Below are 24,356 nucleotides of genomic sequence, written 5' to 3' on the forward strand. Positions count from 1 at the left end.
CATTCATATTTGTGTTCCTGGCAACAAGCGTTGTGCCTGGCACATAATAGGTACTCAATCAATACTGGTGTATACTGTAAGGGAGATCTTTATTCCTCGATCCCGACTTTGGAAGCATTCTCAGGTTCGTGCATGTGACACCTCCTTCACACACAAATATAGGCTGTCATTGCAGAATTTGTTCATTTATTTAATACAAATTTATGGAGCTCCTACTCTGTGCCATGTACTATTCTAGATGCAGGGAGTACAACCATAAATGAACTACACAAAAGTCTCTGCTCTCATAGTGCTTATGTACTGGTGGGGAAGACAGAAACTTGACAGATAAATAAGTACACATATGGTATGTTGGATGATGACAAGTGCTATAGAAAAAAATAACACACAGGAGAGTGGTGACATGGTGTGGGGAGGATGAGAGTGGCTAGGGAAGACTTCCCTGAGGTGACTGTGGCAGAAGCCGGCTATACTCCCTAGAATTCTGTACTCCTCTACACTCCCTGGCCTCTGTCGTAGTAAAGCAGGGCTGGGTGGCTAGTGCTGGCCAATGGACTGTGAGCAGAAGGGGCACATGTCACTTTCAGGCCAAGGAATTCAGAGCCAGTGGGCTTTCTGCACCCCCTCTTCTGTCTCAGAGCATTTAGAGGCCATGTGTTCAGAAAACAGTGTCACCAGATGGAAAGAAACCGGGTGGATGAACTGGTGAGAACTGGATGGAGGAGAGAACTGCTCCCTATCTTCCTTATATTTATTGCCCTGACTAAATATTTATTGCAGTGACATTTGAGCAAAGCCCTGAAGAAGGTGAGCGAGTGAGCCAAGTGGTTATCCTGAGAGAGGAACACTCCGGGCAGAAGGAACACGAGAGTGACAGCTGGACTAGGTTGAGTCACTTACAAAGAACCAATTTTATGTCTCTGCAGCCTGCTTGGACATTTTGACTCAATGAAGTTTGCATATGTATATATGCAAAGACTCCTGATTTTTAGATTAAAAACCCTGTATACCAGGTTTTGGTTTTGGCTTTTTAAATTATCATTATTTTCATTATTATTTATTATTTTTTGAGACAGGGGCTCGCTTGTTGCCCAGGCTGGAGTGCAGTAGCGCGATCTTAGCTCACTTCAACCTCCGCCTCCCGGGTTCAAGCGATTCTCTTGCCTCAGTCTTCTGAGTAGCTGGGATTACAGGTGCCTGCCACTATGCCCGGCTAATTTTTGTATTTTTAGTAGAGACACAGTTTTGCCATGTTGGCCAGGCTGGTCTCGAACTCCTGACCTCAGGTGATCCGTCCGCCTTGGCCTCCCAAAGTGCTGGGATTACAGGTGTGAGCCACCTCACCCGGCCAAATTATTTAAATAAGCTTGATTCTTTAGAGTAATTTTAGGTTCACAGCAAAATTGAGAGGAAGGTACAGAGACTTCTCATACACTGCCTGCCCCACGCATACATGGTCTCCCCTACCAGAGTGCTACATTAGTTACAGCTGATGGACCTGCACTGACACATCATTACATCATTATCACCCACATCTAGAGTTTACCTGAGGGTTAATTCTCAGTGTTGCACATTTTGTGGCTTTGGACAAATTTATGATGTTTCCACTATTATAGCATCATACAGAATCATTTCACTGCCCTGAAAATTGTCTGTGCTCCAGCAAGCTCCCTTTTTAAAAAAAGGAAAAGAGGTCAGTTTATTTTGTGATTGTGAGCAAAAAGAGAAATGACAAAGGGGTCCATCTCCTATTCTCTGCCTTTTGTTCTCAGGTACAGACATTTTTGTTTTTTCTTCAGGAGAGATGTGGCTTATTCTAGATGCAGGGGTAATAGTGATGTCTGGGTTGAGGTCTGCATCTTTCTCTCTCGGGGAAAGCTGGAGGGAATAGAGCTGGTGTAAGGACACCATCCAACTGTGGCAGCCCTCAGTGGCGCCCCCCTTCTAGCTCCTGTGCACCCCGCAGTCCAGCCCTCACTGCTTCCCAAGGCTCTGAGAGCTCACATGCAACTTTTTTTCTCATTGGCTTAATTTCTCTTAAGACCACTTCGCAAAAGCTCCATTGTAATCACTATCTGCTCAACTGCTTTGTCTTACTTACAGGTTTAGTAAATGCAAACATTCTTCTGTCTAGGTCTTACTGACCTGTAGAAAGTTAACTGATGAATGGTACATTTTAAGTCAAAACATACTTTCTGAACCCCAAACATAGTAGAGCTTTTGGTACTCGTTCCAAAAAGAGGAAAATCATTACACTATTCTATATAGAAAAATTTCAATATATAATATGCTGAAACAAATTTTACCTTTCAAAAAAATCTCAATACCTATGTTTAGATAAGTACAAGTGAAACTTTAAGAAATTCCAGTATCACTATTTCTCAAACTTGGATATTGTTCAGATCCTTTGTAAGGGGTAAAGATTCTCACAGATATCTAGAGTTAGCTTATATATTTTTTATAATGTTGCATACATATATGTGTATGTATATATGCAAACATAAAACTAAGGGCTCCTGATTTTTATAGATTTTATGCATCTATAAAACTAAAAAAATAAATTGAATACAAACAAAACTACTAAATGAAGAAATTCATATCTACAATTTTGATTTAATATAAGGAATGATATTTTGCTGAAGCCAATATTCACATGAATATTGTAATACTGTGTGATGACTCAATTCTCCCACTAACCTTTGTTAGTGCAGCGCACCACAATATAACTTGCCTATAACTTGGTGTGACCACATCATTTGTTTTAAAAATCCTTCTCCGTTTTTTTTTTTCTCACAAGTCTGTAACAATTCACTCAGTACTATTTGCCAATCAGAAATCCAGCAGTGAAACTGCATTCCCAGAATAACTATAAAGGGCTGAGAAATTTATATAGATATTCCACTCCAATAGGAATTCCATACAGGTTAAAATGAGAGACCGTTTCATCTATCATATTGGCAAACCTTTTTTTTTTTTTTTTTTTTAAGATAAAATAAATGCCAGCGGGGGTATGTGTGATGGGCACCCTTGAGCGCTTCTGGTGAGAATGAAAACTGGCCTGACATTTCTGGAAGGCAGTTTGACCATGGGTATTCACAGACTTAAGAGTTTTCAAAGCCTTTGAATTCCACTTACAGGTTGGTAGCCTAACGAAGGAAATAATTTTAAAATGCGGTCAAAGATTTATGTATAAGGATATTCATGGCAATGTTCTTGTTAGCAGTAAAAAATAAGAACTCCTATATGTCCAAAAATAGTGGAATAATGGAATACATGAAACTATATCATTAATAATTATGTAGCCATGACAAATAATATTTGTGAACAATTTTAGTGATGGTGGATAGTGCTCAAGATGAAAAAAAAGAGGATGGACTATTAACTATATATCCTATAAATATATAGAATACACAACTAAATATGCAGTTCTATTATGTCAAAAATGTAAATATGCAAAGAAAAAGATCCAACAGAAATAAGCCAAAACAATGAGTGCCTTTTTTCTGGGATGTGAGTAATTTCTGCTTTAAAATATTTCCTGAATTTTCCATGTTTTCTACAGTAAGCACAAAATTTCTTTTTATTATTAAGGCAAACAGCCCTGGAAAGGATAGCATTTGACATTATTTACTGCTGTGAACAGAGGTACATAAAAGGGCTGTTGCTTTGGAGAGTTCTCACAGTCAGTCTGGACCATCCTAAAATATTCTTTATTATAAGTTGAAATCTGCTTCTCTGCAACATCCATACACAGCTCCTAGACTTGCTTTCTTTCCACAGCTATCCAGAATAAGTCTATGAGTGTTGTAGAGATATTTCAAAGGGTCAGTTTTTTAAAGTAATGGCAAAAACCGCAATTACTTGTGCACCAACCTAATAGTTACCTTTCCACTGCTCGCCCCTATGACCCTGCTCTCCCCTACTTCTGCCAATTCCTTTTCCTCTGGATACTTTCAAAAGTTCTCTGTCACACAGGCTTTCTGGTCTCACCAGCTTGCTTATCCTTCTGTAGACAGTCTCCAGTTTAATAACTTTTCTAGAAAAATGTGATATTCAGAACCAAAGGCCGGTTTCCAGCCTTCTTAAGCACTGCTATCATCTTGCCACTCCTCTGCCCAAGTTCCTCTGGAGGCTCTTACCAGAAGAGCAGAACGTCCCAGCTTAGCGTGCAATGTCCTCCTGGATCTGGTCCCAGCCTTTCCAGCCTCATATCCCACCACATCCCTAATACACACTACACCAGTGTCTTCAAACTATGGGTTGTTCTGCATCACTGAGTACTGAAATGAATTCAGTAACCAGCACTTAAAAAAAGAGAATAGAATGGAATAGAAAATACCAAGTTGCATTTTACATTCTAAGGGCAATTACTGTCTCAACATTATCTATCTATCTATCTATCTATCTATCTATCTATCTATCTATCTATCTATCTATCTATCTTACCTACCTACCTACCTACCTATCATGCACACTCACACATATACGCATACTGTGTGTATTTTTATACTAGGCCATGGCTGAAATGTATTTTTTTCTTTTTTTTGAGTTGGAGTCTCTCTGTTACCCAGGCTAGAGTACAATGGCATAATCTTGGCTCACTGCTACCTCCGCCTCCTGGGTTCAAGCGATTCTCCTGCCTCAGCCTCCCGAGTAGCTGGAACCACAGGTGCATGCCACCACGCCTGGCTAATTTTTGTATTTTTAGTAGAGACAGGGTTTCTCCATGTTGGTCAGGCTGGTCTCAAACTCCTGACGACCTGCCTCGGCCTCCCAAAGTGCTGGGATTGCAGGCATGAGTCACCGTGCCTGACCTGAAATGTATTTCTTACTGTGAGGAATGATTAAAAGAAGGTTGAAAGCCACTGCCCACACCACGGCTACATCAGGCCAGTAACTAGTTCCCAAACTTGCTTCATACTACCTGTGATCCCAGCCTTCCCTCAGCTTGGCATTCTCCCTGCTCTCTGCTACTGAAATCCTTCAAGGCCCTGACAAGATACCACATCCTTCCTTCAGTGTTTCAACTTTTCCCCTTGTCTGTGATCTGAAAATGGTGGTTCAATTGTCTTTCTTTATATTACTCAAAACAGCCTACTTTGTATTTTGTTATGTCTGTACACTGAATTCTTAGACAATAAATATCTGGAGGGCAGGGCAGTGTCTTACCCATCTTTGGGTTCTCCGAAGGCCCAGAAGTCTAGTGAACCTGGCTGATGCTCAAAAATGTCTACCCAACCGAATGTTTTCTGTATCTCCTTCCAAGAGTATCTTCTGGTGTTCTTCCTCCTATTTCCTTGACCATAGCCCCCAGCAGGCCTAAAATCTGTGTCCTGAGGCTAATGTTACCTACAGTGATGACTCTAGAAACGAGTCTCTTCTGAAAGCTTTCACCTTTCTTCAGGAGCAATAAGAGAAATAAGCATATGTTTTTATTTATTTTTCAGAAGTTTCCTTTATTTGACACTATGTTTCTCCTATATTTTTGGTGTTAAGATGTATTTTGGGGAGCAATACTGACGATATATTAGAAGATAATAGTTGGTTTTTTAGTATGTGTATGCCTGTTGTCCTTATTTGACAAAATAAATTGGCAATTCTGTGTTCATCTTTTTCTTAAAAAAAGCTAAAAAAAATTTACTGGTCGCAAACTCCAAAAGGCAGGGAATCAGTTCCCCTTCTGGGCTGGCTGCAAGTAAGTTCACTTTCTTAAAGGAGGAGCTTTCTCCTCTCACCTCAAGGACTGCTATTTATTCGTCCGCGCTACTCTTTCCACGTTTCCATTCTCTTGGTCTTCAAGATGTGAATCACCGGTTTTTTCCGTGGGGGAAGCCAGTATATCTCTGGCCCTTTAAATAGGGGCGTGGTGAAGAGGCGCGGACCGCCCAGGAGGGGGAGCAGTGTGAGGAGAAAAGCGGAAGCGAGGCCAGTAGTGGTAGGTAGTGCGCGTGCGTGAGGCTAAAGCTGGGGTGCGGTCACGTGGGCCAGCGGTCCAGGGCTGGAATGGCTGCAAGCTCAGGTAACGAGTTTCCAGAGAGCGGGCCCGTGGGGAGGAGACAGGATTGAGGGGCCGTATTCAGGGTAGGAGGAAAGCGCGCGACAGGTCTCTGAGCCTCGGCGCCTCCTCCCAGCGCGACAGCGGCGCGACCTCGGGGAGCGGGCAGAGCAGCCCCTGACGGGCCGGGCGGGGTTGATTCTTGAGTGGAGGGGCGTGTCCTACGTTGGCCCGGAACTGGGTCGGGCAATTTCCACTTACTGGTTCCAAATGAATGTGAAAATTCAAATGGGCTTAAGTAAAAAGGGATTTATTGGCTCCAAACATGGAAGAGGTTGGGGTATCACTAAATCCAGTGACTCCAGTGATGTATTTGTGTGTCTCTCCCTTTCTGCAAAGGACCAGTAACCCCTCAGTTCCCTATTTCCTTTGCGACTATAATTGCAAGCCTCATTCTGTCCTGTTACAGTCCTGCGACAATTAGGCTGAGGGACTGGGGCACCCGCTCCCCCGACTGTGAGCCTAGGCGGCTGGTGTCATGCCCCTCCCCACTCCCGGGCGGAGCAGGTGTGTAGCCCGTCTGTCGGGCCTGGAAAACAGGTGTGGACCCCTTTATCCTCCAGGGACTGATATCAGGGTGCCTGAGCCTGAGGCTTAGATGGGGTATGCACGTCTTAGGATCGGTGCGCACCCTGTGAGTCTGGTTCCAGTTTGTCTCCACGTGCAAGTTGTGCACCAGAATGAGGGCAGCAGGATGAAAGGTGGACCTCTAAAGTTCGAGGCTATTCCTGTGCCTTGACCTGTTCTTCGTGCGTGGCACCTGGGGAAGGAGGAAAACAGCTGCTCAGAGTGTCTGGGTGTACACAATGGGAGTGCTTCACAGGATAGGGTGGGAGGAGGTAGGATCCGTGAGAGGTTCCATGGCCGTGGGTTATCAGGAATAGCTAGCTGGGGAGCCTTCTTTAAATAAACAGACCCCGTCCACTTCTTAAATTCTTGTTAGAACGAATAGGAAGACTTCTGTCCTCTGCACCATCCACCCTCTACCATACTCAATTTTCCCGTACTAAAAAACCCAAAACCCAAGGCAAACAAGCATGGATGTTAGCTTGTGGTGCTAAACCTTATTCCAAATATCTGCGTTTGGGAGATAATTACATGTTGTCTGTGTATGTCTATGTCTGCCTGTGTGTGTTTGAGGTTTATCTAATATAAATGTGGATGGAGAATCTGCACGTTTGTGTAAGATATGGGTTTGCTCATGGTTAAATTCAAGCACAGAGTAGGTATTGAATCCTCTGGCAATAGCTGGCCTGTTCTGTAGAATATGCAATAAAGATAAATGGAAAAAAAAATTCGTTGAACTGTTGGGCTTTATATGGTCAAAGAGGCATATGTGAGAAAATTCTTTCCAGAGCTCTTAACAGAGTAATATGTTGATTTTTTCCTTATATTTAATATATTTCCTTCGTATCTGGACCATTGTCAGCAGATAGATGTTTTCTGTCTTCCAGAATATTGGGACATGTTGGTGATTCTTAGCTGTATCTCACTCTTCCATTGACATTTCAACCAGTGTGACACAAAATGTCAGTTATGTATGTGAATGAGAAGTAAGATCTTTTGAACTTAATAAAGTATGTTTAACTTTGGATCTATTGATAGCTTTTATAGAGTTTAGATGGTATGTTCTCTTGATCCACAACTTTAGGTGCCATCTGTACATAGTGGTAAAATCAAACTGTTGTATTCTTAACTGAATCTTGAATGAATATTTGACTTATCTTCACGCTGTATGACATTATTAAACGTGTTCTGTGTATTAGCAAGGAACTACAGCTTTGCTTTGGATTTTTCACTGTTATGAATTTCTTAGGTTTACTCTAATAGTAATTACACTTTTTTTAGTCAAAGATATTTCTGTTGCAAGCGACAGAAAATTCAAATGGGCTTAAGCTAAAAGGGATTTATTGGCTCCACACCTGGAAGGGGCTGGGGTATCACTAAATCCAGTGACTCCAGTGATGGAGTACTTGCGTGTGTCTCCCTTTCTGCAAAGGACCAGTAACCCTCAGTTCCCTATTTCCTCTGCAACTGTAATTGCAAGCCTCGTTCTGTCTTGTTACAATCATGGGACAATTAGGGGATACATTCTGAGAAATGCATAGTTAGGCAAATTTTGTCATTGTGCAAGCATCATAGTGTGCTTATACAAACTGAGATGGTATAGCCTACCACACACCCCGAGTATGTGGGATGGCCTATTGCTCCTAGACTGTAAACCAGCACAGCATGTTACTGTACAGAATACTCTAGGTGGTTGTAACACAATGGCCAAGTATTTGTATATCTAAACATAGAAAAGGTACAGTAAAAATACAGTTTAAAAGATTAAAAGGTAAGTGCACCTGTATGGGGCACTTACCATGAAGGGAGTTTGCAGGACTGGAAGTTGCTGTGGGTGAGGTAGTGAGTGAGTGGTGAGTGAATGTGAAGGCCTAGGACATTACTGTACACTACTGTAGACTTTTTGAACACTGTACACTTAGGCTACACTAAATTTATGAAAAATTTTTTTCTTTCTCCAATAATAAATTAACCTTAGCTTACTGTAATGTAACTTTTATGTTACAAACTTTTAAAAAAGTTTTTAACTTCTTTGTGATAAAACTTAGCTTAAAATACAAACACATGATACAATTAGCTGTACAAATATATTTTCTTTATATCTTTATTCTGTTAGCTTTTTTCTATTTTAAAATTTTTTAATCTTTAAAAACTAAGACACAAACACATTACCCTAGGCCTGCACAGAGTCAGGAAGGTCCCACTGGAATGTCTTCAGAGGCAGTAACACATAGGGAACTGTCTTACGATAACAGTGCCTTCTGGAATACCTCCTAAAGGACCTGCCTGAAACTGTTTTACAGCTAACTTTTTAATTTTTTAATAAGTAGATGAGTACACTTTAATGATAAAAAGTATAGGATAGCAAATACATAAACTGGTACATAGTTTATTGTCAAGTATTATGTACTGTACGTAATTTATGTGCTTAGCTTTTATACTACTGGCAGTGCAGTAGGTTTGTTTACACCAGCATCACCACAGACACATGAGTAATGTATTGCATTACAACAGCTATGACATCACTGGGCTACAGGAATTTTTCAGCTCCATTATGTGTAATCTTAGGGGACCATGGTTGCATATGTGGTCTGTCATTGACCCAAAACGTCTTTTTGGGGCACATGACTGTATATAAGTGCATAAAAGATGTGACTGCAGACAACTCCTGTGTTATGCCATCCAAGGTTAAGCACCCCAGAATAAAGAGAAATTCCAGAAGGACCTTGATTGGCCAGATAGGACACAAGAATGTGATGTGCCTACTGTTCTGCTCCCGTAGCTAGACAGATAGGGTACTTGATTGGCAGCACCACCAAAATCATATGGTTGGAATGGAGGAGAAGCAGTTGCCCTCCAGGAAAGATGGCAGAGGTGCTGGGGTGTTTTATCTTTATTTTTCCCGTTGCAATTCAGCAAGATGCTTCCAGTTACTTCTTGCTCTTAAAAAAAAAAAAAAAAAAGAAAGAATAAATCTCTTGTGACACTACATCCTTCTTGGTACCTAACCAAGAGAAATTGAGATGACAGTTAATTGCAAGTTAATAAAGAAGGCCATCATCCACTCAGCCTTTACCTAAGTGGAATCATATCTTTTGCACATTTAACTTATAAGAATTTACCTGCATCAGTTACGTAAAGAAGAAAAGGGAATATATTTCAGCCTACACAAGGCCCTTATGCCTTTTAGAAGGAGTTCTTTGGGGTTGAAGTGGGTCTGGAAAGAGATTCTCATGATAGTGGAGACAATATTATAGAAGCTGGAAGTGATCATTTTTCTCTGTTATTCATTTCACTTATTACCTCATACACTTATTGATATAAAACTGATCAATAAAGTTAGAATTTCTACATTATATATTTGTAGACTTAGTTCATGTTACTGTTTTGTGTATTGTGATAGGGGATTAGATTTTTCTTTTCTAGACTGGAGCTGATTGCGTCTGACAATTCATAGCAGTAACTTAGCACTGTATACAGGAAGGTCTTAGGCACTGTTCCTTCCCTTTTCTTTTTAACATTTTAAAATCTGTGTGTACTTATGATCACTGTCGTCATTTAGACGTTCACCAACAGAACAGAAAGAGAAACAGAGTTTGGGCTTTTTCATTGTGGCAGTTCTGGCATTGTGAGCTACAATTACCTAAATGTGCCTTTTTGGAAAGAGATTCCAGGGTCAAGTAAAGCAGCCCATCCCAGTATATAGTAACGTTGCTCTAAATAAGGTCTGTATCTAAAGGCCATGAGTAAGGTGAAAATTGAGTACCCTCAAAGTACTCCAAGAGGGAGTCATATCAGAAACTGACAAGTGTTGGGTCTCTCAGGAAGCCCAGTACAGCCAGATCTTGTTTTTCCATGTTGGAACTGCATGGCGTTTGTTATTTTGAGCACAGGTGACATGAATTGCTTGGGTGTGAGGCATGTGAGAACTGAGACATAGAACAGCAGCTGACCGTCTCGTATTCTGTGCTCACTATGAAGCACAAAGTTATTGAGTGGAGGTATGCAGAGTCTCTGGCTCTATGTGAATCACTTCTTTTTCTCTCCTTCCTGTTGCTGAAGGTAATAGATGAAATCCTGTAAATTGAATGGAAGTATGGTACATTTCCACTGTATTCATCTTGGCCTCTAGGCTGAATTAACGTAAAAGAACATAAAACATCCGAGATTGTGGGGTTTGCATCATGTTATAAATGAGCTAAATGATTTAAAAATATCTCTCCTAGATGCAAAGAAAGGAACTTGCACAGATGGAGGCGTTTTGGAGTAGTATAACTAACCATACTTTATATTACATGACCAGACTGCTATTTGAGATTCTGGAAGCCAGTGATGCAGTCTTGCTTGGGTATTTACCTAGGGAGGGAGGGATGGGTGGATTGATCAGCTACTGTGTCATATTGGCACAGGGAATAGAATGGTGAACAAGGCAGATCTGGTCTTTGCTCTCCCACGGAACCTGCTTTCCAACTGGGGGCAAGGAATGGTGGTTTAGACAATGAGGAGATGATTACAATGTGGTAAGTGTAGTAAAAGAGGAGAACAATGTTATGGGTGCATATTAGCAGGGAACATAGCCTAGTTGAGCAGCGCAAAAAAAAGGGTTTTCTAAGGAAGCAAAGTTTTAGCTGATAGTTGATAAATATGACCTGCAGTGGTTGACAAGCTTGACTACATATAAGTAATATTCATTTATAACTTGGCTTACTTATTATGACATAGATTCCTATATGCTGTGAGTCAAATAACATCCTCTGGAGCTTAACAATTACAAGTAATAACACATATATTTAATTTGCAACACAGATGTTGTTCCTGTCTCTAATTCCCATGTTAATCAAACATTTTTCGAATGTCTCCCTAGCTGTGCAAGCCAGTAAGCCCAGTGTTGTGGAATATTCAAAGAAGCATGGCCCCATTTTTATTATATAGCTGGGGAGAAAAGATAGTCCCGTAGTAAGTTCACTAATGAATCAGTATGAGGAAAGAGCCAAGCCACTGTTTTAAAAGAAGACATGTTTTCTGAATTCAGAGGATGGTTAGGGAAGGAAGAGGTCATAGGCAGATCCAGTTTGAACAGTGCCTGGAAGGAAGAAAGGAAGTTAGATAAATGTAGAGAAAAAGGAAAGGGAAGGGAAGGTGAATCAGCTCGAGCAGACATGGAGGGAAAGTGGAAGCTATCCATGAAGGACTCTTAGTGCAAAAATAATAAATTCAATTGTAAGGGAAGAAGCCAGAGGGATCCGCTCGTGTGATAGCTGGAGTCACAGGCTTAGAATTTGGGATTTTATCCTGGAGGCATTGGGAATCTGTTAAAAATAAGTCCACTTGTGCTGGGCACAGTGGCTTACACCTGTAATCCCATCACTGTGGGAGACTGAGGCGGGCAGGTGGCTTGAGCCCAGGAGTTTGAGACCAGCCTGGCCAACATCATCTCTATGAAAAATTCAAAAAAATTAGCTAGCCTTGGTGGTATGCACCTGTAGACCCAGCTACTTGGGAGGCTGAAGTGGGAGGATTGCTTGAGCCTGGGAGGCAGAGGTTGTAATGAGCTGAGATCATGCCACTGCACTCCAGCCTGGGTGACAGAGGGGGATCCTGTCTCAAAAAAAAAAAAAAAAAAAAAAAAAAAAGTCCGTTTGCCAGAGGAAGGTAATAGAAAACTAATAGAAGTTAACTCACTATTGCATTTTTTTTCTTTTACAAAACAAACCACAAAACAAAACAAAGGAATGAAGAGAAATGCTTGGATTGGGAAGGCCAAAAATAAAGTTTGCATGTAATGTTGTTACTATATCATGATTTTGTGATTTTTTTTCTAGCATTATATAGTAAATAAAAACTTGATTCTATTTCATTGTAATGTGAAAAAGTATCTCATATGATACTTTTAGGAGGAAAAGAATGTCAGAGAATTAAATAGGCTCGTGGAGCTTGAGAACAGTTAGGAATAAATGTTTGCCGAGGTGAAAACTGGTGAGAAGCCAGGCATGGTGGCACAGGCTGGTAGTTGCAGCTACTTGGGAGATGTGAGGTAGGAGGATCGCTTGAGGCCAGGAGTTTAAGGCTAACCTGGGTGACATAGCAAGATTCCATCTCTTAAAAAAAACTGGTGGAAGTTTAACTTGGCCTCATATAGGTCACACATTCTAGAGTTCTTATTCAGTTAGCCAGTGTCATGATTAAGTCATTGCTGTTTATATGGCACATATCTTTTTTTAATGGTCCTTGAATCTATTAAGTGGTTGGGAATAACAAGAGGAAATAACAGAATTATCAAGATGTCAGATAATCTTATGTCTGAACTATTAAAATACTCGTTTATCAGCACTCAGAAGAGGACAGCGTACTGGGTAATTGTGATTCCGTGACATATATTTCTTATCAGATTAATCTGATTTCGTCCTAAGAGAGATTAAGAAATACTTCATGTAGCCTGTTTTGTTATGTGCAAGTACTGTCTGGTATGGCATCCCCTTAAGAACTATAAAAACACTAGGTCACATGATGGTTGGGTGAAGAACTAGTTGTAGAATTGCATCCCAACAGGAATTTATGAGTGGTTCATTATCCACCTTTTACTGGGATAACATTTAAGAGATAGCTGAAGCAGGATCGGTATCAAGTGTGAAATATTAAGCATCATATATTAAGCATTTCATCATTGGTGCATATATTGGAATGAAGGGCCTACTTAATAAACACATGGCAACACCAACCCACAAGAGAAGGGTTAATATTTCAGAATGTTGGATATGTGACCAGAAACAAATTAACTTATATTTATTAGTACAGTTGACCCTTGAACAATGCAGGGGTTAAGGGCACTGCCCCCTCAACCAGTGGAAAATCCGAGTACAACTTGTGACTCCTCAAAAACTTTACTACTACTACCTACTGTTGACCAGAAGCCTTACTGATAACATTAATGGTCATTTAACACATATTTTTTGTGTTATTTGTATTGTATACTATATAGTTACAATAAAGTAAGCTAGAGAAAAGAAGATATTAAGAGTCTAAAGAAGAGGAAATATATTTGCTTTTCATTACATGGAAGTGGATCATTATACAGGCCTTCATCCTTGTCTAAATGTTGAGTAGGCTGAGGAGGAGGAGGAGGGGTTGGTCTCCCTGTCTTGGGTGGAAGAGGCAGAGGAAAACCCACCTGTAAATGGACCCTTGAAGTTCAAACCTGTGTTGTTCAAGGGTCAACTGTCTATTCATTTTCTATTGTTGCCGTAAATTACCGTAAAGTTAATAGTGTAAAACAATGCAGATTTATTTTACAGTTCTCATTAAAATTAAGAGGTCAAGACAGGACTTCAGTCCTTCTGGAGGCTCTAGGAGACCATCTGTTTCCTTGTCTTTCGCAGCTTCTAGAGGCTGCCTGTATCCTTGGCTCCTGAGCCCCGTTCTCCATCTTCAACGCCTGTGACATGGTGTCTCTCTGATTCTACTTCTCGTGTCACATCTCTTTTTCTGGCGTTCTCTTCTGCCTCTCTCTTCCACTTTCAGGGACCTCTGTGATTACATTGGACCCACCCAAATCATCCAGAATAGACTTCCTGTCAAGGTCTTAATTTAACCTGCAAAATCCCTTTTTGCCATATCAAGTAACATATTCATAGTTTCTGGGAATTAGGACTGTCACTCTTGGATGCCTTTATACTGCCTACTACAGGTAGATTTCCAGCTCAGGTACTTTCTGAAAAATTCACAGAAGCTGCTCATGTGAACTCTCCTTTTGAAAAAATGTGAGCATGATGACATTTTGATTCATCAGGTCTCTTTGGTTTGGAAAAACTGACTAAAATGAAGAAAGGAGTAACTGCTAGTAAGTGACAAAAGAGGGACTTGGGAAGGGGACGTAGTTGGCTTCACTAATAAAACGTAGACTAATGTTGATGTTAAAAAAATCCAAAACATGATTTTAGAATGAGTTAGTAACAATAAGACACTTCTGTTATAATGAAAGTTTTTATTAAGTGTCTCTGTTGTTTTGGTGGGGGCTGTGCTACTCTTAGACAAAACCCCTACCATTCAGCTCATGAAGAACTGCTATGATACCCAGGATATTGTTCTCATATGCTTAGCACTGGCTAGACCTATACAAAAATACTGGATTTTGTTTTAGAATCTTTAACTTTAGAAAAATTTGAAAATCTTGAGGTTTTAAATATAATAGCTAATATCTGTTGAAAATTATGTCCAGACATTATTCTAAATACTTTATTGTCATATCATTTGTTCCTCACAGGAGCCCTGCGAAATAGGTAGTTGCATTCATAAGAGTCAGGACTCCCAATTTTATGTGCTAAAAGAAAGGGGGAAGTTGGGAGAGTATATGTTGGCTTTTGTAGCCAAACTGCCACAAGGCAACGGGCAGAGCTAACTTCATGGAAGACTAGAATCTGAGGTTTGAATAATATCAGGACTTTCTTCTCTATTTTGTTTTTTTTTTTTTTTTAGAGACGGAGTGTTGCTCTGTTGCCCAGGCTGAAGTGCAGTGGTGCGATCTTCTTGGCTCATTGCATCCTCTGCCTCCCAGGTTCAAGCAATTCCCTGCCTCAGTCTCTTAAGTAGCTGGGACTGCAAGCACACGCCACCACGCTTGGCTAATTTTTTTTTTTTTTTTGTATTTTAGTAGAGACGGGGTTTCTCCATGTTGCTGCCCAGGCTGGTCTTGAACTCCTGAGCTCAGGAAATCCACCCGCCTCGGCCTCCCAAAGTGCTAGGATTACAGGTATAAACCACTGTGTCCGGCCTCTACTTCGTTTTTTAGATAGGTTTCATTCTTGCTAGAGAATCTGTACCTAGAACCTAGTTCTGTCAATAGAGGTACATCTCCAGTGACAGATGCTTAGCAAGTGTTTAGTTAGGTGTGTGTAAAGTGAATGATTTCTTTTCTGCAGAAGAGAGCTGAGTGGGGAGTGTGGGATCTGCTCAGCTGCGTTATTCGTTATATAGAGAACAGGAAATACCTGTTCCTCATCAGTTCCATTTTAATGAATCCTGGTGAAAGACTCTGGCTATCACATAATCCCTTTTACCAAAGGATTTTTGACCATTAGCCTCTACAAGAACACATGGTTTGAAGGAACCCTTCCCAGAACAAGAGGCGCTGTTCTGAGCAAACAACCCAAAGTCCACAATATTCCATTTTAATGATATAGAAATAGAGAGGTTCAGAAAAGGTAAACAAATTGACCAGGGTTACAGATGGGATGTCATAAAGGCCAGATTCAGACTTTATTTATTTATTTTATTTTTTGGGGGGTCAGGGGTGGGGATAAATGTTTATTTCCTGGTCATTTCTTTTTTTGAGACAGTCTTGCTGTCTTGCCCAGGCTGAAGTGCAGTGGCGCCATCTCGGCTCACTGTAAGCTCTGCCTCCTGGGTTCATGCATTCTCCTGCCTCAGCCTCCTGAGTAGCTGGGACTACAGGCTCCTGCCACCATGCCCGGCTAATTGTTTGTTTTTTTTTTAAGTAGAGATGGGGTTTCACCATGTTAGCCAGGATGGTGTCGATCTCCTGACCTTGTGATCCGCCTGCTTTGGCCTCCCAAAGTGCTGGGATTACAGGCGTGAGCCACCGCGCCCGGCCTACTTCCTGGTCATTTCTAAGAAAAGTGGCCACAACTGCAGACCTGAGTTTAATAGACTCTTTGGCTTGTGTTCTTTCCACTTTGCCACCACACCCATCAGTAAAAGGAGTTCTGTGAAATGAAGGACAGAAATGGGGCAGGGTAGCTTGGCGGGATGAAGTCTTGAGGGAGTGCTTGATCACCTGACACTTCTTCAGTGTGATATTGGGGTTCACAGATGCTAACTTGTTATATGGTCTTGGAACCTCTTAATAACTCCAGATATGAGATAAAAAGAGCTGGAAAAAATTGTTTTTCTTTATGAGTTATTTTGGAGAGACAAATATAAAATGAATCATTTTAGATTATTAAATCATTTAAATAAATATTATTTTGCCATATGGTCTTTCCCACTATTTTTGAAAAATGTATAAGAATAAAAGTTAATAACTATCTTTAGGAACCACTGAAAGTGAATTAGATTGCTTGTGTTTGTAAATAGTTGTTAAATAATGCAACCATTTTTGCTTAGTGGTACAAATAGGAGTTGAAAGACTTTATTAAAAAGTAATTTGTCATGAGCCAAGGTCTTTGAAGAAATGCATATAAACATGAGTATTGCTACTGCATTTGGGTTATTGCAAAAGGAGCCCTATATTTAGAACCTGATGATGTTGGAAAGATACTTTAAAATGTTGCCAGGCAAAGAGTGGCCTCAGTTATGTGTTCTAGGAATGTGTTTGATAGCATGTGTTTTATAGGACATGACCCTATAAACAGAAAGCCTATTTTCTGTAGCATGTGAAAGAAATTAGTTTGTATTTGGTAATATACCAAATAGTGTAATAGCTAGAAAAGTTGGTTTCAGCTCTTGAAAAGTCAGTTTCATGAGTCCATGATTTATACAAAGTAACAATTCATTTCTTTTAATATGATAAAAATGAAACATGAAAGGAAGTGAAATTGTAGGTACTAAAATAATGAGCTTCATTAGATAAAATTGTCAGTGAATTTTTGGCATATTGTTTAAAAGCAACTAATCTCAGTTCACTTTTTAAAAAATTAGTTATTTCAAGCCAGGCACGGTGGCACATACCTGTAGTCCCAGCTACTCAGGAGGCTGAGGCCGGAGGATGGCTTGAGCCCAAGAGTTGGAGGCCACGTTGACAATGTAGTGAGACTCCATTTCTTTTTTTTTTTTTTTTTTTTTTTGAGACGGAGTCTGGCTCTGTTGCCCAGGCTGGAGTGCAGTGGCCCGATCTCAGCTCACTGCAAGCTCCGCCTCCCGGGTTTACGCCATTCTCCTGCCTCAGCCTCCCGAGTAGCTGGGACTACAGGCGCCCGATACCGTGCCCGGCTAGTTTTTTGTATTTTTTAGTAGAGACGGGGTTTCACTGTGTTAGCCAGGATGGTCTCGATCTCCTGACCTCATGATCCGCCCGTCTCGGCCTCCCAAAGTGCTGGGATTACAGGCTTGAGCCACCGCGCCTGGCCGAGACTCCATTTCTTAAAAGAAATTAAGTGACTCAGTAATTGCAAGCCTTTTTTTTCTGCCTTCACTAACATGCACAATCTAATTTGCTAAGAGAAACTCACTACAGCGCAAGGGTTGTTGGTGGTAGTGGTGTTTATACCCACTAACGGCAATATGTAGTTTGAAAGAGCTTTGCACTGAGAATTTTGCCAGTTGTTTGGTACTGTGAAAAACATCTAGTTTAGAAAACAAAATGATCTTTATTATTATTATTATTAGGGCATTGTTTGTGTTTTCATGTTTTTGCTTTATTCTAAACAGATAAAGCTAATTGGACTTTTTAAAGTTAGGTCACTTGTAGCCTAGTTGAAACACAACGTAAAATCATTTAAAAGCAAACTTAATTATTAAACTTACAGTAATATTTTAAGTATATTTTAACTTTCTAAAAATGACAGTTTTGCAAGTAAACCAAATTATCTGTGATTTTTGATATAAGAGCGATCTATCATTTAGAGCTGTGAAATAATAAAAAGCTGTATATGTTTCTAGTTTTCTTTAGTATCTCATTTTTCTCTGAAAGTATCCATGTTTCTCTATGACTAGCTCTCTTTCTAGAACTCTCTGGTAGGCTATGGAATTATTTTATCTTGGGGTCATTGTTGTTTCCTTTAATAAATCTGAACCCCTAGGTTTGCTTGTGTTGTATTAAATAGCTAGTTGTTCATCCCTCGTGTTTCTGCTAAACTCCCAGAGACATCTGTGGCCCTGTGCAGAGGCCAACAACAAAACTGGTTTATATGCTTATTTCCAGGGGAACTGGAGCACTACCCTGGGGTTTGGAATGTAAGGAAGGCATTAATTGCAGCTGTTGGCCCTGATTTACCCTTATGCTATTAGGTAAATAAATCTAGTTGGTACCAGGTCTAGTGGCTGAGCCTATTAAGTTATCATTATCACCAGTTTCATGACTTTGGGTGGTGGGCCACTTCCCAAAGTCCTTGAGCCCAAGTTAGGTGTTCCTCCTTTATGCTCTCATTGAAGCCCTCTCCCAATAACATACCCTGTACCCTGCTATTTATTTCAGTTTGCCTGCAATCAGATGATTAGGTGAAATCTGACCAAGTAAATCTTTGGAATGTCTAATTGACAAGGAGGAAATCTAAATTACACTTTGTTTTTTTTTTTCTTTTTTTCAAAAGAGATAATCATTCAGGTCTTTGTGAGCTAAGGCCAAACAAACAAAAGAACACTTGCTTTGATGGACTGAATACTGTTATTAGAAGTAAATATGGAAAATGAACCAGACCATGAAAATGTGGAACAGAGCCTCTGTGCCAAGATGAGCGAAGACGAGCTGAATAAGTCCTTCAATCTAGAAGCTTCACTTTCAAAATTCTCTTACATAGATCTGGACAAGGAACTGGAGTTCAAAAATGATCTGGTAAAAATTTCAACTTTTGTCAAGTGATAATGTTTAACCAGTGTTGGTTAGAGTATGCTTTGTGACCCAGAGACTCTAAGTCTGTCGTTTTTGCATGGGTTAATAGGAGTCTGTGTATAATTTTTTTGTTTGTTTGTTTTTTGCTTTTTTTTTTGTTTTTTGGATACAGGGTCTCACTCTGTTGTCCAGGTTGGAGTACAGTGGTGCAGACATGGCTCACTGAAGCTTCAACCTCCTGGCCTCAAGTGATCCTCCTGCCTCAGCCTCCCAAGTAGCTGGGACCACAGGTGTGTGCCACCACGCCCACCTAACTTTTAATTTTTTTGTAGAGAGGGTCTTGCCATGTTGCCCAGGCTTGTCTCAAACTCCTGGACTCAAGCACTTCTCCCTTCTTGACCTCCCATGTGTGTAGTTTTATGAGATGACATTACTCTTCATTTGTATAGTCCATTACAGTTTATGAAACAATTTGATTCATGTTGTCATTTGAGCTTCACAACTCTCACAACACTCTGATAATCCATTGTGTAGATGAAGACACTGGCATGCAGCTATGTAAATGACTTCTCAAAGTCACAGAGCCAGTGGTAGGTTCCTTATCTTGCACAGCATTTTTTTTCTCTCTTTGATTTAATATTATGTTAATGGATTTCTGTGAGTATGAGGATATTTAATGACAAGTTGCTTGACCTAATTATCTTTCACCATAATTTATGAAATAACTAAGAAATATGATGTCAGACTTTTGCTTGTTGCTTATGACTTATGTCTAAACTTAGAAAATTAGGGGTTTTCTTAGATGCTGTTTTGTCATGTTTAAGAAAGCAGATGCAGAAGTCTTTCAACAGAAGTTTTCTGGAAAGTAGGCTGGGCATAGTGGCTCATGCCTGTAATTCCAGCACTTTGTGAGGCCGAGATGGGCGGATCACTTAAGGTCAGGAGTTCAGGACCAGCCTGGCCTTATGGTGAAACCCCACCTCTACTAAAAATACAAAAAAAATTAGCCGGGTGTAGTGGCACGTGCCTGTACTCCCAGCTCCTCAGGAGGCTGAGGCAGGAGAATTGCTTGAACCTGGGAGGCGGAGGTTGCAGTGAGCTGAGATCGCACCATTGCACTCCCCTGGGCATCACAGCGAGACTCTGTCTCAAGAAAAAAAGCGTTCTGAAAAGGGCTGTCAGGATAGTGCAGTTAGTGCATATATGTCCTTGATAGTAACTGAATGTGTAGATAGGAAAGGAAATCACTCTGTAGTCTTGACTTGATTATTACTATAGATTTTTGAGTTGATCATTTTGGTGGTAAGTTTGTCTTTTAATTGATGGTGATTTTAATAAACTGAAACCCCTCACAGTTATAAGGGGAAGGGCATCATTTTGTGAGCATTATATTTTTTCTTTGTTTAGATTGATGACAAGGAGTTTGATATTCCTCAAGTTGATACTCCTCCAACACTGGAAAGCATACTAAATGAGGTAAGTGAATATTAATGATTACTGTCATTTCGTGGCATTAATCTTAATACTTTTTGGATTAGTTATAAATGCACCTAGATGCGCACTATCCAGTAGGGTAGCCACTAGTCATGTGTGTCAGTTTAAAATTTAAATTAATTATAATCAAATAAAAATTTAATTCCTTGGCTGTACAAGGCACATTTCAAGTGCTCAATAGCCACATGTGGCTAGCGGCTACTATGTGGCTAGGGGACAGCATAGATAAAGAGTATTTCCATCATCACAGGAAGTTCTCTTGGACAGCAGTAGTCTAGATTGTGAGCTTCTCAAGGGCATAAACCATCTCTTGTTCATCTTTAGTCTCTGTGCTCAGAACAATGCCTAATACTTGGCAGACTTTAAAATATATTTTATTAAGTGAATTGAGATGCAAAATTTATGTCACTTTTGAGGTTTGTATTATGTGTTGCTAATGGTTAAGTTTTCTCTACCACTGATATTCAAATAGCTTGTCCTCTGACACTAAAGAACATCTTGCAACCTTATAATAAGCTTCATCACTCTTCTACATGAAGAAAACTAATCTTTTATAGTTTATCTTATGAATGCCATTCCTATTGAAAAGTTTTTCAGAGTTTTGAAATGATGTTATTCTTTTCTGAATTGGGAGATGAAAGGCTTTCTAAAGGGGCTCTGTGAGAGTCCATGGTTGGTGAAGCACGCCTGTTTTATGTACCCTGCATCTGCTGACAACCCTTCAGCTCAGTCTTCTTCATCTTTTAAAACCTTGCTTGGGACTTCCCTTGGAGGTTTTAGCTTCTAATTTGAGAAAGACCTTGCAATGTATAAATCTATTTCAAATCCGCAGTTATGTTTTCCAAAAGATAAGGACCTAAAAGTTCCCCGACGAAAATGCCCACGTATACCAAAGCTCTGAGTGAGTTGGGCCTCTGTCTATCCTATTAGGGTTATAGGCAACACTTTATAGGATACAAACTACTTTCTCTGTCAATTGTGCCTTTTATTTTTCTCGTATGGCTTTTATTTCTATGTTTTATATCAGTTTGATGTTGCTGTTACTTTGAATGTATTTTAACTTTGAATGTGTTTTAACTTCAGAAGTGTTCTATATGTTCTGTGTGAAGACTTAGGCATTTTTAGTTTTGACAAAGAAGGCTTTGGTCCATGAAAGAATATTCTGTTACAGTGAAATGTCCTTTATTTACTTTCTAATATAGAGGAAATCTTTCATTTAGAGGTGAGAAGATTAATTTTAGTCAGTTTTGTTAAAATGGCCTTAATTGCATCCTCATTTCAATTATCTTATTAAGTGTAAAATAAAAATAATCTTAGAGGACTGTGTATAAGGCCTCGTTTGTACATCATTATATAATATCAGCAAAGAAAATAACGCTCATATGAATGAGCTGTAGTTCATAATGAAGGAAAACTGTTCTTGCACAATAACTTTCTTATCTATGAGTAACAGTAAATATAGTCATTAGTGGTTTACTAAGAAGATAACACTGTTATCATCCTCAATAGTAGTTTGAGTGCCTAGTGTATTTGGGTCATGGTGTTAGATGTTGGGGTTATAAAGTGCAATATGACTATCTCTGTGCTTGAGAGGGAAATGAGGCTGGGAAGTGGCCAGACTTTACACCTCCAGGGAACCAGGCAAGTCGTAAGTGGAAGAAAACATAGTTCAAATTGTAGACCATTATGAAGACTACAAGGGGGCTGTGGGGAGTACTAAAGAAAATGACTGAAGAGAAAATGAAAAGGGCTGGAGTAGAAAATGTAGATAAGCCCTTTTCTCAGGATATGTGGATGCATATATTCTATAATGTTCATTAATGTCAACCTTAAGGGAGACTGGGAAGAAATGGACATCCAAGTTTTTTTTTGTTTTTTTGTTTTTGTTTTTTTGACATGGAGTCTTGCTCTGTCACCCAGGCTGGAGTGCAGTTGCACGATCTTGGCTCACCGCAACCTCCACCTCCCAGGCTCAAGCGATTCCCGTGCCTCCGCCTCCCAAGTAGCTGGGATTACAGGCGCCCGCCACCACGCCCAGCTAATTTTTGTGTTTTTAGTAGAGACAGGGTTTCACCATCATGTTGGCCAGGCTGGTCTCAAACTCCTGACTTCAAGTGATCTGCCTGCCTCAGCCTCCCAAAGTTCTGGGATTACAGGCATGAGCCACCATACCTGGCCAATACTTTTTAAAGTAGAAATGTAGAGATTACTGAGACATCCTAGATCTCAGAATTTAGGGCATGAGATAATGTTACTAGATATTGCCATCCTTCGAAACTATGCTTCTTCTGAGATTTTAAATTTTGAAATTCCATTCTCTAACTATCACGTTTTTCCCCCATTCCCTTCCGTTGAACCTGTGTTTTGGCCTCATTAAGATCAAGTCTTTTGACCCTTTCTAATCTCCCAGTCTCTGATAATAGTCCTGGGTTTACTTCAATCCTGCTATTGGATTGTGCAGCCAGAAATTTCTTTTGAACTTTTCATTGAAGTATATCATACATAGAGGAAGGTGCACAAATCATAAGTGTACAGTGTGGTGAATGTTAACAGACTGAACAACCTGTGTAACCAGAATCCAGATAAAGTAACAGAACATTACTAGTACCCCAGAAGCTCATCTTGTGTCCTTTTAGTTCCCAAACCCAGACTAATTACTACTGTAACTTCTACTAGCGTTGATTACTTTGCCTGCTTTGAACTTTATATAAATGGAATTATATAGTGTGTAGTCTTCTGTTTCTGACGTCTTTCCCTTAGTATTATGTTTTTAGATTTGTTCACATTGCTGTGTAAAATTCTTTGTGAATATACCTTTATTCATTCTACTATTGATATGTATTTGTGTAGTTTCTAATTTCTGGCTACTATGAAGAGTGCTGCTGTAAATTTTCCTATTCGTGTGTTTTGGCATATACATACTTACACATATTTCTGGGTTTTGTCTGTTTTCATTTTGTTTTTTTTGAAACAGTCTCACTCTGTCACCCAGGCTGGAGTGCAGTGGTATGATCAGGGCTCACTGCAACCTCCTCCTCCTGGGTTCAAGTGATTCTCATGCCTCAGGCTCCCGAGTAGCTGGGACTACCAGCATGTGCCACCACACGTGGCAAAGTTTTTTGTATTTTTATTAGATACGGGGTTTTGCTATGTTGGCCAGGCTGGTCTTTAACTCCTGACCTCAGGTGATCTGCCTGCCTTGGCCCCCCGAAGTGCTGGGATTACAGGCATGAACCACTGTTCCCAGCTTTATAAACATTTCTGTTGGGCAGATACCTAGGGGTGGAATTAGTGGGTCATCAGGTATAGTTATATTCAGCTTTAGTATATATTGGCACAGGTTTTCAAAGTGGTGGTTTGATATACACTTCCAGGAACAGTGTATGAGATTTCTGATTACTGTATCCTTGTAAACTTTTGAATTTTTCTGTCTTTTTCACTTTCATTCTTTTTTTTTTTTTTTTTTTTTTTTTGAGACGGACTCTCGCTTTGTCACCCAGGCTGGAGTGCAGTGGCGCGAAATCGGCTCACTGCAAGCTCCGCCTCCCGGGTTCACGCCATTCTCCTGCCTCAGCCTCCGAGTAGTTGGGACTACAGGCCACGCACCACCACGCCCGGCTAATTTTTTGTATTTTTAGTAGAGACGGGGTTTCACCATGTTAGCCAGGATGGTCTCGATCTCCTGACCTTGTGATCCGCCCACCTCGGCCTCCCAAAGTGCTGGGATTACAGACGTGA

The 24,356-nt window shown here is 40.2% G+C and overlaps 1 protein-coding gene across 41 annotated transcripts in view; it reads left to right on the plus strand.

The window, feature by feature from the left end:
- The window catches only part of VPS8 (VPS8 subunit of CORVET complex), a 388,385-nt gene that overhangs the window by 137,658 nt on the left and 226,371 nt on the right, over positions 1 to 24,356 (plus strand). For 22 of the 41 annotated variants that reach the window (XR_013413738.1, XR_013413737.1, XR_013413739.1 and 19 more), the window contains exons 1-3: positions 5,961 to 6,019; positions 18,886 to 19,127; positions 20,532 to 20,600. Coding sequence is in view for 18 of the 41 variants with exons in the window: in XM_077991931.1 (XP_077848057.1) it covers positions 18,975 to 19,127; positions 20,532 to 20,600 (222 nt within the window). In the remaining 23 variants the exon portion in view is untranslated. Of the gene's footprint in view, positions 1 to 5,960; positions 6,082 to 6,279; positions 6,563 to 15,269; positions 15,369 to 18,497; positions 18,584 to 18,885; positions 19,128 to 20,531; positions 20,601 to 24,356 lie in introns of those variants that run through there. The other 19 variants (XM_077991934.1, XM_077991941.1, XM_077991930.1 and 16 more) reach the window with 5 other exon arrangements.

The sequence above is a fragment of the Macaca mulatta genome, chromosome 2 (assembly GCF_049350105.2).
Source record: "Macaca mulatta isolate MMU2019108-1 chromosome 2, T2T-MMU8v2.0, whole genome shotgun sequence".
Lineage (NCBI taxonomy): Eukaryota > Metazoa > Chordata > Mammalia > Primates > Cercopithecidae > Macaca > Macaca mulatta.